Here is a 12738-nt window from a genome sequence, read left to right as displayed (position 1 = left end):
CCCACCTCCTAGCACTGACATAAGGGCAGTACAGCTCTGAGGTATGTATTGGTATTGGCAACCTTCAGTCTCGAAAGACTATGGTATCGCGCTCTGAAAGGTGGTTCTGGCACAGCGTCTAGTGTGGCTGAAAAGGCCAATCCGGGAGTGACAATCCCTTCCACACCGGGAGCAAGTGCAGTCTGTCCCTGGTCTGTCTCCCCGGCCACGGGCCCTCCCTCTCCGCCTCCCAGCCCCAGACTGTTGGCAAAGTGTCTCCCCAAACTGGGAAAGGCCATGCCGCACAGCCCGCCCCCAAGCAGGCCGCTCAGAGGCCAGGGCCCCCCACCTGCCGAGGTCCATCCCTAAGGCCCTCAGATCCCTCCCGCAGACGCCCCTGCATCGCAGCCGTGGTCCACCTGTAGGGCGCCCTCCCTGCACGAGTTCTCCATAGAGGAGATCCTTTGGGATCCGGCCATCATCCATTCCCACAACATGACCAAGCCAACGCAGGCGTCTCTGCTTCAGCAGTGAATACATGCCAGGGATTCCAGCATGTTCCAGGACTGTGTTGCCTGGAACTTTGTCCTGCCAGGTGATGCCGAGGATGCGTCGGAGGCAGCGCACGTGGAAAGCGCTCAGCTTCCTCTCCTGCTGTGAGCGAAGAGTCCATGACTCGCTGCAGCACAGAAGCGCACTCAGGACGCAAGCCCTGCAGACCTGGATCTTGGCATGTTCCGTCAGCCTCTTGTTGGACCAGACTCTCCTCGTGAGCCTGGAAAACGTGGTAGCTGCTCTACCGACGCGCTTGTCCAGCTCGGCATCGAGAGAATGAGCGTCGGAGATCGCCGAGCCAAGGTACACAAAGTCATGGACAACCTCCAGTTCATGCTCAGAGATTGTAATGCAGGGAGGTGAGTCCACATCCTGAACCATGACCTGTGTTTTCTTCAGGCTGATTGTCAGTCCAAAATCTTGGCAGGCCTTGCTAAAACGATCCATGAGCTGCTGGAGATCTTTGGCAGAGTGGGTAGTGACAGCTGCATCGTCGGCAAAGAGGAAGTCACGCAGACATTTCAGCTGGACTTTGGATTTTGCTCTCAGTCTGGAGAGGTTGAAGAGCTTTCCGTCTGATCTGGTCCGGAGATAGATGCCTTCTGTTGCAGTTCCAAAGGCCTGCTTCAGCAGGACAGCGAAGAAAATCCCAAACAAGGTTGGTGCAAGAACACAGCCCTGCTTCACTCCGCTTCGGATGTCAAAAGGGTCTGATGTGGAGCCATCGAAGACAACAGTGCCCTTCATGTCCTTGTGGAAAGATCTGATGATGCTGAGGAGCCTGGGTGGACATCCAATCTTGGGGAGAATCTTGAAGAGGCCGTCTCTGCTGACCAGGTCAAAAGCCTTTGTGAGATCTATGAAGGCTATAAAGAGTGGCTGTTGTTGTTCCCTGCATTTCTCCTGCAGTTGTCTAAGGGAGAATACCATATCAGTGGTGGACCTGTTGGCTCGGAATCCACACTGCGATTCTGGATAGACGCTCTCTGCAAGTACCTGGAGCCTCTTTAGTACAACTCGGGCAAACAGCTTTCCTACAACGCTAAGGAGAGAGATGCCGCGGTAGTTGTTGCAGTCACCCCTGTCACCTTTGTTCTTGTACAGCGTGATGATGTTTGCATCCCTCATGTCTTGAGGTACTCCACCTTCTCTCCAGCAGAGACAGAGGATTTCATGCAGCTCAGTGACGATGATCTCTTTGCAGCATTTTAGGACTTCAGCAGGGATGCTGTCTTTTCCAGGTGCCTTGCCAAAGGCAAGGGAGTCCAGGGCCACGTGAAGTTCTTCTAGGGTTGGTTCACTGTCAAGCTCTTCCAGCACAGGCAGGCACTCAATGTTGTTCAGTGCTTCTTCGGTGACTACATTTTCTCTGGAATATAGCTCAGAGTAGTGCTGCACCCAGCGTTCCATCTGCTGCGCCTGATCCTGGATGACCTCGCCTGTGGCAGACTTCAGAGGGGCAATTTTCTTCTGTGTTGGACCTAGGGCCTGCTTGATACCATCATACATCCCCTTGATGTTGCCCGTGTCAGCTGCTATCTGTATCTCGGAACAGAGCTGGAGCCAGTAGTCGTTAGCACATCTCCTGGCAGTCTGTTGGACTTTGCTGCGAGCAGTTCGGAGGACCTGCAGGTTGCGCTCACTGGGACAGGCCTTGTATGCTGCTTGAGCTCTCCTCTTTTCCTCAATGACTGGTGTCAACTCCTCAGAGTGGGCTTCAAACCAGTCTGCCGCCTTGTTGGTCTTCTTGCCGAATATGGACAAGGCGGTGTTGTAAACGGTATTCTTGAAATGTTCCCATCTGTTGGATGCGTTTGCGTCGGCCGGGCCTGGAAGAGATTCCTCAAGCGCTTGTGCAAATTCCTCCACTTTTTTCTGATCCCGGGTCTTGCTGGTATCAATGCGAGGTCTTCCTTCCTTTTTCGTGTGATACAGTCGCTTTGTTTGCAGTTTCACTCTGCTGCACACCAGGGAGTGGTCAGTGTCGCAGGCAGCACCATGATAACTGCGTGTGATCTTGATGCTGGGAAGGCTGGAGCGTCTGGTGAGGATCAGGTCGAGCTGGTGCCAGTGCTTTGATCTTGGATGTCTCCAAGAGACTCTATGTTGGGGCTTTGTGTTGAAGAACGTGTTGCTGACACAGAGACCGTGATGACAGCAAAACTCTAGCAGGCGTTGGCCATTTTCGTTCATCCTCCCAGTGCCAAACTGACCTAAGCAAGTGGGCCATGAACTGTTATCAGCACCAACTCTAGCATTGAAATCGCCGAGGATGAACAATGGCTCTTTTACAGGGATTTTCTTGACAGTGGTGGCCAGGTCATCATAGAATTTGTCTTTGGCTTCTGCTGGAGACGGCAGAGTCGGTGCATAAGCACTGATGAGAGTGATAGGTCCTGCTGATGACTGGAGCTGCAGGGACAAAATTCTTTCACTTCCCACAGTAGGTGGGATGATGGATTTCAGCAGGGTATTTCTGACCGCAAAGCCAACGCCATGTTCCCTGGTTTCGTTTGGTGGTTTTCCCTGCCAGAAAAATGAGAAATTTCTCTCCTTGACAGATCCGGAATCTGGCAGCCTAGTCTCTTGAAGGGCGACGATGTCCATCTGCAGTCTGCTCAGCTCCATGTCGATGACAGCTGTTTTGCGTGCGTCGTCTATTTCTTGCAGGTCATCAGAGAAGCCAGGTGTCATTGTCCTAACGTTCCAGGTGCCCAGCTTTAGGGCAGTAGTTTTCTGTTTTCTGTTGCATGGTGCAGAGTTGTCGATCCGCTTGTCGGTTTTCACCCTAAACCCCACGCACCCCATGAGGTTAACGGACCGTGGCGAGGCAACACCTTACTGGCTGGGGACTGCCCAGCTTAAGGCGGGCGGTAGCTGCCCAATGAGATGCAATGATCTCTCCCACCGTCGGAAGCAGCCCCTGGCGTCATGCTCTACGCCAATCGAGCAAAGACTTATAACCGGTAAACTGCTGCTTCCCGTGTTGTGCCGACGCCGTATGGCGAAGTTGGAGTGTCCTCTCCAGCTCTGAGGTAAGGGAACAAACATTATCTTACTTTGAGGAGGCCTCCATTAGTGCCACCCCACAGCAGGATGCAGCACATGTCCCACTGGCACAGCTATGCCAGTGCTGGAAAGTTGGTTAGGATTTGGGCCTCAGACCATTAATTCATCTATTTCAACTGTGCAGCAAAAGTCTGGCCGCTGTCCTTGGGGGTACCATCCCTAATTCTGCTGTTTTGGTCACTTTGGTGATTCCGGAGACGGAAACTGGGGCTTTCTACATGTACAGAACTATGTACATAGAACTATGACTCCACTCTAAGGCTGTAATCATTTACCCAATAGTAAGTCCCACTAATAGTAAGCCCCACTAAACATTGTGGGACTTACTTCTGAGTAAATACATTTAGGATTGTGCTGTAATAGTGATAGAGGGGAAAGAATCTGAGCAGGCAACGTGATGCCTTATAACTTATAAGATGGAATGATTGTTTGATTGCTTTGTTGTTCAATCATTAAGATAGGTTTTGATCATTCTCGTGACATTCCAATTTTAATATGGAAGTAACTGGGTGGAGGGAAATACACCCAAGTGAGGATCACCTATGCTTTAGGCTATGGCAGTGTGTGGGAGCTAAAGAAATGGAGATTAATCTAGACTCTTATCACTCCCTTTCACTGCTATTAGCTAAGCAAGTACCATACAGCTGTCTGTAGGCTGGGATCACCTGTATTTTAGCCAAAATAAAGTATTTCCATGAACCATATAGAAACCTAAGCCAATTATTTAAAAAATCAAGGGACAGAGTGTAAATAAACATATTTATTCTGAGCCAATTGCTTTCTGTACTGGAATAAGTAAGCAAGTTCTTCAATGTTATTTACAGAGCATCTCAGGGCTTTATACTGTTAAAAATAAGTTTTTTCAGAATATCGGTATGTTGCATGTTCCTAAGGAGACTTTACCATCAGCCTTACCAAAGGCTCCAGAGTCTTAGCTAGCATAATTTCACTATGAAATGCAGCAATAGAGCACAGAGGGAAAAAAGGGTGTGACATCCAGACTGTTGTGAAAAAGAGGATGTGAACACCCAAAAAGTGTGTGTGTGTGTGGAGGGGGGGGAATGTTCACCTGGAATCTCTGTAGGTCCAGTGTATTTTTGCAAGATTCCCAGGATATCTTTGACAAGCAGCACTGTCCCAAGCGTGTTGAAATCCATGTCACTGGGAGAAATTTTTCCTTGCTCCACATGAAGGCAACCCACCCAAATGCATTGGACCCACAGCAATTACATATCAGAATTCCAGATACACAGTATGTGTCTTAACACCTTTTGGAGTTTGCCTCATGCTTTTCTTTTGCAATCAATCCCTGTGACCGCTGGCTTAGCTCAGCTGTGAAGGATCAGACTACTTAAATAGAACAGAACAGCCCCACTGGATCAGGCGAAAGGCCCATCTAGTCCAGCTCCTGTATCTCACAGCAGCCCACCAAATGCCCCAGGAAGCATACCAGATAACAAGAGACCTGCATCCTGGTGCCCTCCCTTACAATGGCATTCTGACATAGTCCATTTCTAAAATCAGGAGGTTGCACATATACATCATGGCTTGTAACCCATAATGGATTTTTCCTCCAGAAACTTGTCCTATCCCCTTTTAAAGGTATCCAGGCCAGATGCCGTCACCACATCCTGCGGCAAGGAGTTCCACAGACCGACCACACACTGAGTAAAGAAATATTTTCTTTTCTGTCCTAACTCTCCCAACACTCAATTTTAGTGGATGTCCTCTGGTTCTGGTGTTATGTGAGAGTGTAAAGAGCATCTCTCTATCCACTTTATCCTTCCCATGCATAATTTTGTATGTCTCAATCAAGTCCCCCCTCAGGCGTCTCTTTTCTAGGCTGAAGAGGCCCAAACGCCATAGCCTTTCCTCATAAGGAAGGTGCCCCAGCCCCGTAATCATCTTAGTTGCTCTCTTTTGCACCTTTTCCATTTCCACTATGTCTTTTTTGAGATGCGGCAACCAGAACTGGACACAATACTCCAGGTGTGCCCTTACCATAGATTTGTACAACGGCATTATAATACTAGCCGTTTTGTTCTCAGTACCTTTCCTAATGATCCCAAGCATAGAATTGGCCTTCTTCACTGCCGCCGCACATTGGGTCGACACTTTCATCGAGATGTCCACCACCACCCCAAGATCTCTCTCCTGATCTGTCACAGACAGCTCAGAACCCATCAGCCTACATGTGAAGTTTTGATTCTTTGCCCCAATGTGCATGACCTTACACTTACTTACATTAAAACGCATCTGCCATTTTGCAGCCCATTCTGTCAGTTTGGAGAGAGCCTTCTGGAGCTCCTCACAATCACTTCTGGTCTTCGCCACTCGGAAAAGTCTGGTGTCGTCTGCAAATTTTGCCACCTCACTGCTCACCCCTGTCTCCAGGTCATTTATGAACAGGTTGAAAAGCACTAGTCCCAGGACAGATCCTTAGGGCACACCGCTTTTCACCTCTCTCCACTGTGAAAATTGCCCATTGACACCCATTCTCTGTTTCCTGGTCTTCAACCAGTTGTCAGTCCAGGAGAAGACCTGCCCTCTAATTCCCTGACTGTGGAGTTTTTCAGTAGCCTTTGGTGAGGGACCGTATTGAATGCCTTCTGAAAGTCCAGATACATAATGTCCATGGGTTTTCCCGCATCCACATGCCTGTTGACCTTTTCAAAGAATTCTAAAAGATTTGTGAGGCAAGACTTACCCTTACAGAAGCTGTGCTGATTCTCCCTCAACAAGGCCTGTTTGTCTTTGTGTTTTGAGATTCTATCTCAATGAGGCATTCCACCATCTTACCCAGTATAGATGTTAGGCTGACCGGCTTATAGTTTCCCAGGTCCCCCCTCTTTCCTTTTTTAAAGATTGGTGTGATATTTGCTATCCTCCAATCCTCTGGCACTGTGGCCGTTTTGAGGGATAAGTCGCTTATTTTAGTCAAGAGATCTGCAACTTCATTCTTCAATTCCTTAATAACTCTTGAGTGGATGCCATCAGGGCCCGGTGACTTATTGATCTTTAATTTATCAATGAGGTCTGAAACATCTCTTTTAACCTCTATCTGACAATTCCTTGGTCAGGAGGGGCCGTTCGGGCAGTGGTATCTGTCCGAGGTCTTCTGCCGTGAAGACAGATGCAAAGAACTCATTTAATTTCTCTGCCATTTCTAAGTCTCCTTTTATCTCCCCTTTCCCTCCCTCACCATCCAGAGGGCCAACCGCTTCTCTGGCGGGTTTCCTGCTTCTAACATATTTGAAGAAGCTTTTATTATTCCCCTTAATGTTGCTGGCCATGAGTTCCTCATAGTCTCGCTTGGCCTACCATATCACCTTCTTACATTTCTTTTACCACTGTTTATGTTCGTTTTCATTCTCCTCATTAGGGCAAGACTTCCATTTATGGAAGGAAGCTTCCTTGCCCTTTACGGCCTCTCTAAGTTGGCTCGTTAGCCATGTGGGCACCCTCCTGGACTTAGTCAAGTCCTTCTTCCTTTGCGGTATACACTTCCGCTGGGCCTCTATTACTGTTGTTTTAAGCAGCCTCCATGCACTCTGGAGAGATTGGACTCTTTTACCTTCTCTTTCAACCTCCTTCTAACCATCCTCTTCATTTGAGGGATGTCCGCCCATCGGAAGTCAAGGGTTTTTGTGAGAGATTTGCCCGGTATTCTTCCCCTGACGTGCATGCCGAAACGGATTGCAGCGTGATCACTGTTCCCCAGTGGATCTGTAACATTTACATCTCTAACCAGGTCCTGAGTACCGCACAATATTAAATCCAGAGTCACCTGTCCTCTGGTGGGCTCCGTTACTAGCTGCTCTAAGGCACAGTCATTTAACATGTCAAGAAATTTGGTCTCCTTTTCGTGACCAGAACACAAATTGACCCAGTCAATATGAGGATAATTGAAGTCCCCCATGATTACAACCCTGTCCCTCCTTGTCACCTCCCTGATCCGTTTCCTTATTTCAAGATCCCCTTCCGGTTTCTGGTCTGGAAGACAATAGTAAGCCCCCAGTATTACATCGCTCCACAGGCCTGGTAATTTAACCCACAGAGATTCTACGGTGGAGTTGGACCCGTCTTCAGTCTCTACTTTGCTGGATTCTATCCCTTCCTTAACGTAAATGGCCACCCCACCTCCAACACACCCCTCCCTGTCCCATCTGTAGAGTTTATAGCCCGGGATTGTGGTATCCCACTGATTTTCCGCATTCCACTAGATTTCCGTTATGCCCACTATGTCAATGTTTTCTCTAGTCACCAGATATTCCAATTCTCCCATCTTTGCTCGGAGACTTCGGGCATTTGCATAAAAGCATTTGTACATGGAATGCCCCAGGATGGGCTTCTTATTAGCTCCTTTGTCCCTGCATCCTCTCACTGTGCCAAACCGTCTAACACATCCCATCATGCTACCATTCCCAATTTCTTCTCCTACTCTGCCTTTGTCTTGTTGTTCTCTAACCTCCCCATTCTCATCCCATAGGGATGAGGAGTCCCGAACCCGATACCCCTTGGCTCCTGTCAGCCTTCCCCCAGGGATCAGCCTTCCCCCAGGGATCAGGGAACGGCTCTGCCACCTTTTTAATGTTATGCGCCAGCAGTCTGGTTCCATTCTGGTTCAAGGTCCCTCTTGTACAGGCCCCGCTTGTCTCAAAACGTTCTCCAGTGCCTAATGAATCTAAATCCCTCCTCCCTACACCACCATCTCATCCATGCATTGAGACCCCTGATCTCCGCCTGCCTAGCTGGCCCTGGGAGTGGAACACGTAGCACTTCAGAGAATGCTACCTTTGAGGTTCTGGCTTTCAGCTTCCTACCTAACAGCCTAAATTTGGCCTCCAGGACCTCCTGGCTACAGTTGCCCACATCGTTGGTGCCGACATGTACTACAACCGCTACCTCCTCCCAAGCACTATCTACCAGCCTTCTAGACAAGAAGTGATGTCCGCAACCAGGCAGGCAAGTCGCCATGCGGTCCTCACATCCGTCGCAAGCCCCCCTCTCTATGTTTCTAATAATCGAATCCCCCATGTTACTTTCAGCATGTTACTTTCAGCATGTGATCGGAGTTTATGTTCTTGTTTTTTTATTCAGTAAATAGCAGATAGATCAGGCTCCCCATGGATTGGCATCAGGGCAAAGAAGGTTAACTCTCTGTTTCTGTTCTGGATCACACACTCCTAGCAATTACATGCCTAGGGAAAAATCTTATGTGCTTTAATGGGAGCTTTCATTCAAGGGCAAATAGCAGTCAGGGGAAGGACCCAATCCAAATTGGGAAGGATAAAGGATCTGAAAAACTAACCTCCAGCCATGGTTCCAACCCATGGGGGACCCAGACCAGCTACCATTTACTGAACAAAAAACAAGCACATGCTTAAAATAATGTCCAGTTTGACTTTAAGGGAGCAGAGATATGAAATCCCTACATCAAATTTTGCTTCTGCTATGAAGTTATTTTAGTGAAATCAAAAGCATTTCCATGGAAGTCCATGGAATAGCCTAGGAAAGTCAGTCACTCTCAGCCTTAGCCCCTTCTCACTCCACAATATGTGGATAATATTCCTCCACTTTCTATGGTTGTTCCAAGGATTACAAAATAATATATAGCCTGAAAATACCTGAATACCAATACCTGAAAGTACTACACAAAGTATAAGTATGCTGCTGGTTAAACTAGTTAGGTGTAATCTTGTAAGAAGATAAGGAACAGACACATGAGCATCCCCATGACAATCTGTTCAGATAGTGTCAGAGGGTTCTGGAAATGGTGCAGCCACAGTGGGAATCGCATGCACAGTTCCAATCACCTCATCTCAAAAAGAACAGCAAATACCTGGAAAAGGTGCGGAAAATGAGGACCCAAAATTATCAGGAGCCTTGAGCACCTACCCTGTTCTAGAGGACATAGCATTCCCCCACTATTAAATCACTCCTTCAGGCTGGCAATTTAACCCACAGTAGTTATATGGCACGGTTGAACCCCACTTCAGTTTCTACTCTGCTACATTCTACTCCTTCTTTGGCACAGAGGGCCACCCCACCGGTAACATGCCCCTCCTATAGTGTATATCCAGGGATTGTTGTGTCCCACCAGTTCATCTGCATTCTCTTGCCAACACTGAGACGTGCGACCAGCATTTAATTCTCAAACTAGAACGTGCACCTGCTTTTTCTAGAAATACATTCTGTAATGTTTAGTGCTGCTAATTTCAACCCCCATCTTGGTCAGTCATGAAGGTCACCTTGGGGACGTTGTTACAGCTCCATTTACCTCAGAGAGTGGATGTTGCTCTAAGCACCTTGGAAGAAAGGCAGGATACAAACAGAACTGGCAATGAATGCCAAATCTTTCACAGACAAAGATGCCCATGCCCCCTGCAGTGTTGGGGAACAAAGTGGTACTGGTTGCTCTCTGGATTTTTGCAGGACTAACTGACAAGACAAACTACAGAGCACATAAATGTTGATCTGTGTATGCAACAGTACAAAACGAGGCTCTCTCTTCCTCAAATGTTCTTGGACCAAAACTCCTGGATAAAGGTAGACAATTTTTTTTAAACAGATCTGCCATCAACACTCTATATATTTTCTTATTTCTAGAAACAGGACTCATTTTTACCTAGATCATAGAAGTGCTATTCTCTATGCAAATGTGAGGAAAGCATTCAGACACAGTTGTTGTTGGCAACCTTCTAACTGTACAGGTATTTACAAAGCTGAAATGCACCACACCCAGTCATGTACCCAGAGGGCGACATGGTAAGTACTACAGGCATCACAACACACTATGTAAGCGCCACCTCCCACTTGCCATTGGAGTCATTTTGGGCAGTGAAATGCAATGCGCAGGAGACTGTTTGGTTTGGGACATTGTGTTTTGCTGCCTGGAATGGCTCCGATGGTGGGTGAGTAGGCCGCTTACATGGCACATTGAGGCACCAGCAGTACTTAACGTGCTGCCCCCTGTAGCAACACTACTGGCAACACCTATGTTTGAAATGTAAGAAATTTTCACAACATATGAACTTCTTTAAAAGAGCAGCAAAGTAAACCCATATATATATATATATATATATAAAATACACACACACACACAGGGGAGTAATTTCAATCTAGATTTGTCTAAAGCAATGCCTTTCAACTAGTGGCAATATTACTATAAATGGTACTCCACAGTATGGCAGGTGGTACTTGACCTACTGCCATGGTGACCTTGTGGCACTGCCCCACCTCAGCTGACCTTGGTGGAAACGGAGATGGCTGGGTTGGTGGTGTACCAGCAGAAAAGATGCAGCTGCCTAGCTCTTCAAAAGGGGCATGGTTTGGGGAAAGAGGGTACAGAGCAAAGCCCCATTTGTAGACAAGTTGCCCGCACTTTAGCACAGCCGCTGTCTCTGTTGGCAGTGACAGTATTCACAAAAGTGCTACCTGCAAAAAAAGCAACCCATGAAATAGGTTGATAAAACCTCTGGTCTAAAAGACCATCAAAGCAATCCTATGCATGTTTACCCTAAAGACCCACTGGCTTCAGCAGGGTTTACTTTGAAGTAGGCATGTACAAGTTTGCATTTTCCTACTTAGAACTGGCCCTGACTTTAGTAAGCTTTATTATATACACTATAGTATAGTCCTTCAATATGTCTATTTGGTTCAGTTCAGGTGTATTTATTTGTTCAAACCATCATAAAGACTACATATATGCAAAGCATAATCAGCATTCATTTTTCAGGCGAGCTTCATGTAAATATGTTCAATAAAGAAAAATTTGCACTGGAATTATTCCTGGCTGTTGAGCAATATGGAATAATTTTTAAAAAGAAGATGTTAGGAGGACAATTTAATTTGCACAGTCTCCACTTGTGGGGATCAGATTTCTCTGCCTTCCTGGGAAAACAATTCTAATACCTGGTCCTTTCCATATCTCCAAGTAAACTGCTTTACCACTTTTCAATCTCCACTTAAGTTCTGCAGGCTTACTAAGTATAACTGCTTTTGTTAGAAACTGCAAACAATTTGCTAATTTCAGGCGAGTGTCCATTTAGTTCACTTCTCACACTGAGAAGCCCAAACTCATGCCAATCGCCTCCACTATAAAAGCAAAACAAGAAACCACAGTGAAGCATGAAACAATGGAGAAATGACTGTGGTATGACTCCATGATGATAGAGTGTACCTTAATGAATGAAAAACATTTCACTGACCATATTTCCTTATTCTTGATTGTGTTTGATTAGCCATATGGGAATCCCCAAAAGTAAAACTGTAAACCGCAACACACTGATTAGGAAATGTCATATTAAACTCATTTATTTCTAAGAATTAATTCTAAAGAACCTATCTTTAGTATAGGATAAGGTTGAAAGAAATACATAAACCAACTCGATAAAGATGCTTTTAAAAATCTTAAAATGAGGCCACCTACTCTCATCCCTTGTTCCAAGGCAGGAGCCTGTTCACAACTCACCACCATCAGCAGATTAACCCATACAATCCAGATTACTGGGTGCCATAAAGAGCAAGTGTGAAAACAGAGAGGTATGAAAAAGGACCAGATAATCCAAGAAATTTACAACCCAATCCAAACCAACTTTCCAGCACTGATGAAGCCATGCCAATAGGGCATGTACTTCATCCTTAGATGGGAGGGGGGGGCAGTCAGGGAGGTCTCCTCAAGATAAGGAACAAATGTTCCTTTACCTTGAGACTGCACTGCATTTGCATTGGTCCTGAAAGTTGGTTAGGATTGGGCTCTAAATCAAGATTACATGCTCTGCAGAAGACAAAAAATGAAAAACGCTTCATGACCCTTGTGCATCAAAAAAAGCCCCAAACACAAAAGATAAAAGGATTGCAAATTTGTAAATGCTGGAAATATTAACAATACCTGCTGCAAAGCTAGCAACTTGCTTTGTGTCTGGTGTTCCTAGCTGGAATCTGGCACAACAGTTGACAGAGGCATAGCATCACATAAGCACAAATGTAATGTATGGTGAGCCTCTCACCCCTCCTAAGGCTAAGGAGGGGTGAGAGGCACTAAGACAACACATTGTTCAAACATCTGCTTTTTTACACTGAATGTGTTAACAACAATGCTTTGATACAAATACAAGACACTAGCATCTTTTA

The 12738-nt window shown here is 46.5% G+C and overlaps 1 protein-coding gene across 1 annotated transcript in view; it reads left to right on the top strand.

Moving 5' to 3' along the window:
* The first annotated feature begins 711 nt into the window (after window positions 1-711).
* GRHL2 (grainyhead like transcription factor 2) overlaps window positions 712-12738 on the top strand; it is a 105062-nt gene continuing 93035 nt past the window's right edge. Inside the window, exon 1 of the mRNA XM_066624391.1 lies at window positions 712-893. Within this exon, the coding sequence (XP_066480488.1) occupies window positions 712-893 (182 nt within the window). The remainder of the gene's footprint in view (window positions 894-12738) is intronic.

The sequence above is a fragment of the Tiliqua scincoides genome, chromosome 4 (assembly GCF_035046505.1).
Source record: "Tiliqua scincoides isolate rTilSci1 chromosome 4, rTilSci1.hap2, whole genome shotgun sequence".
NCBI lineage: Eukaryota > Metazoa > Chordata > Lepidosauria > Squamata > Scincidae > Tiliqua > Tiliqua scincoides.
Note: the sequence above shows the minus strand (reverse complement) of the source record. Positions and strands in the feature narration are given on the sequence as shown.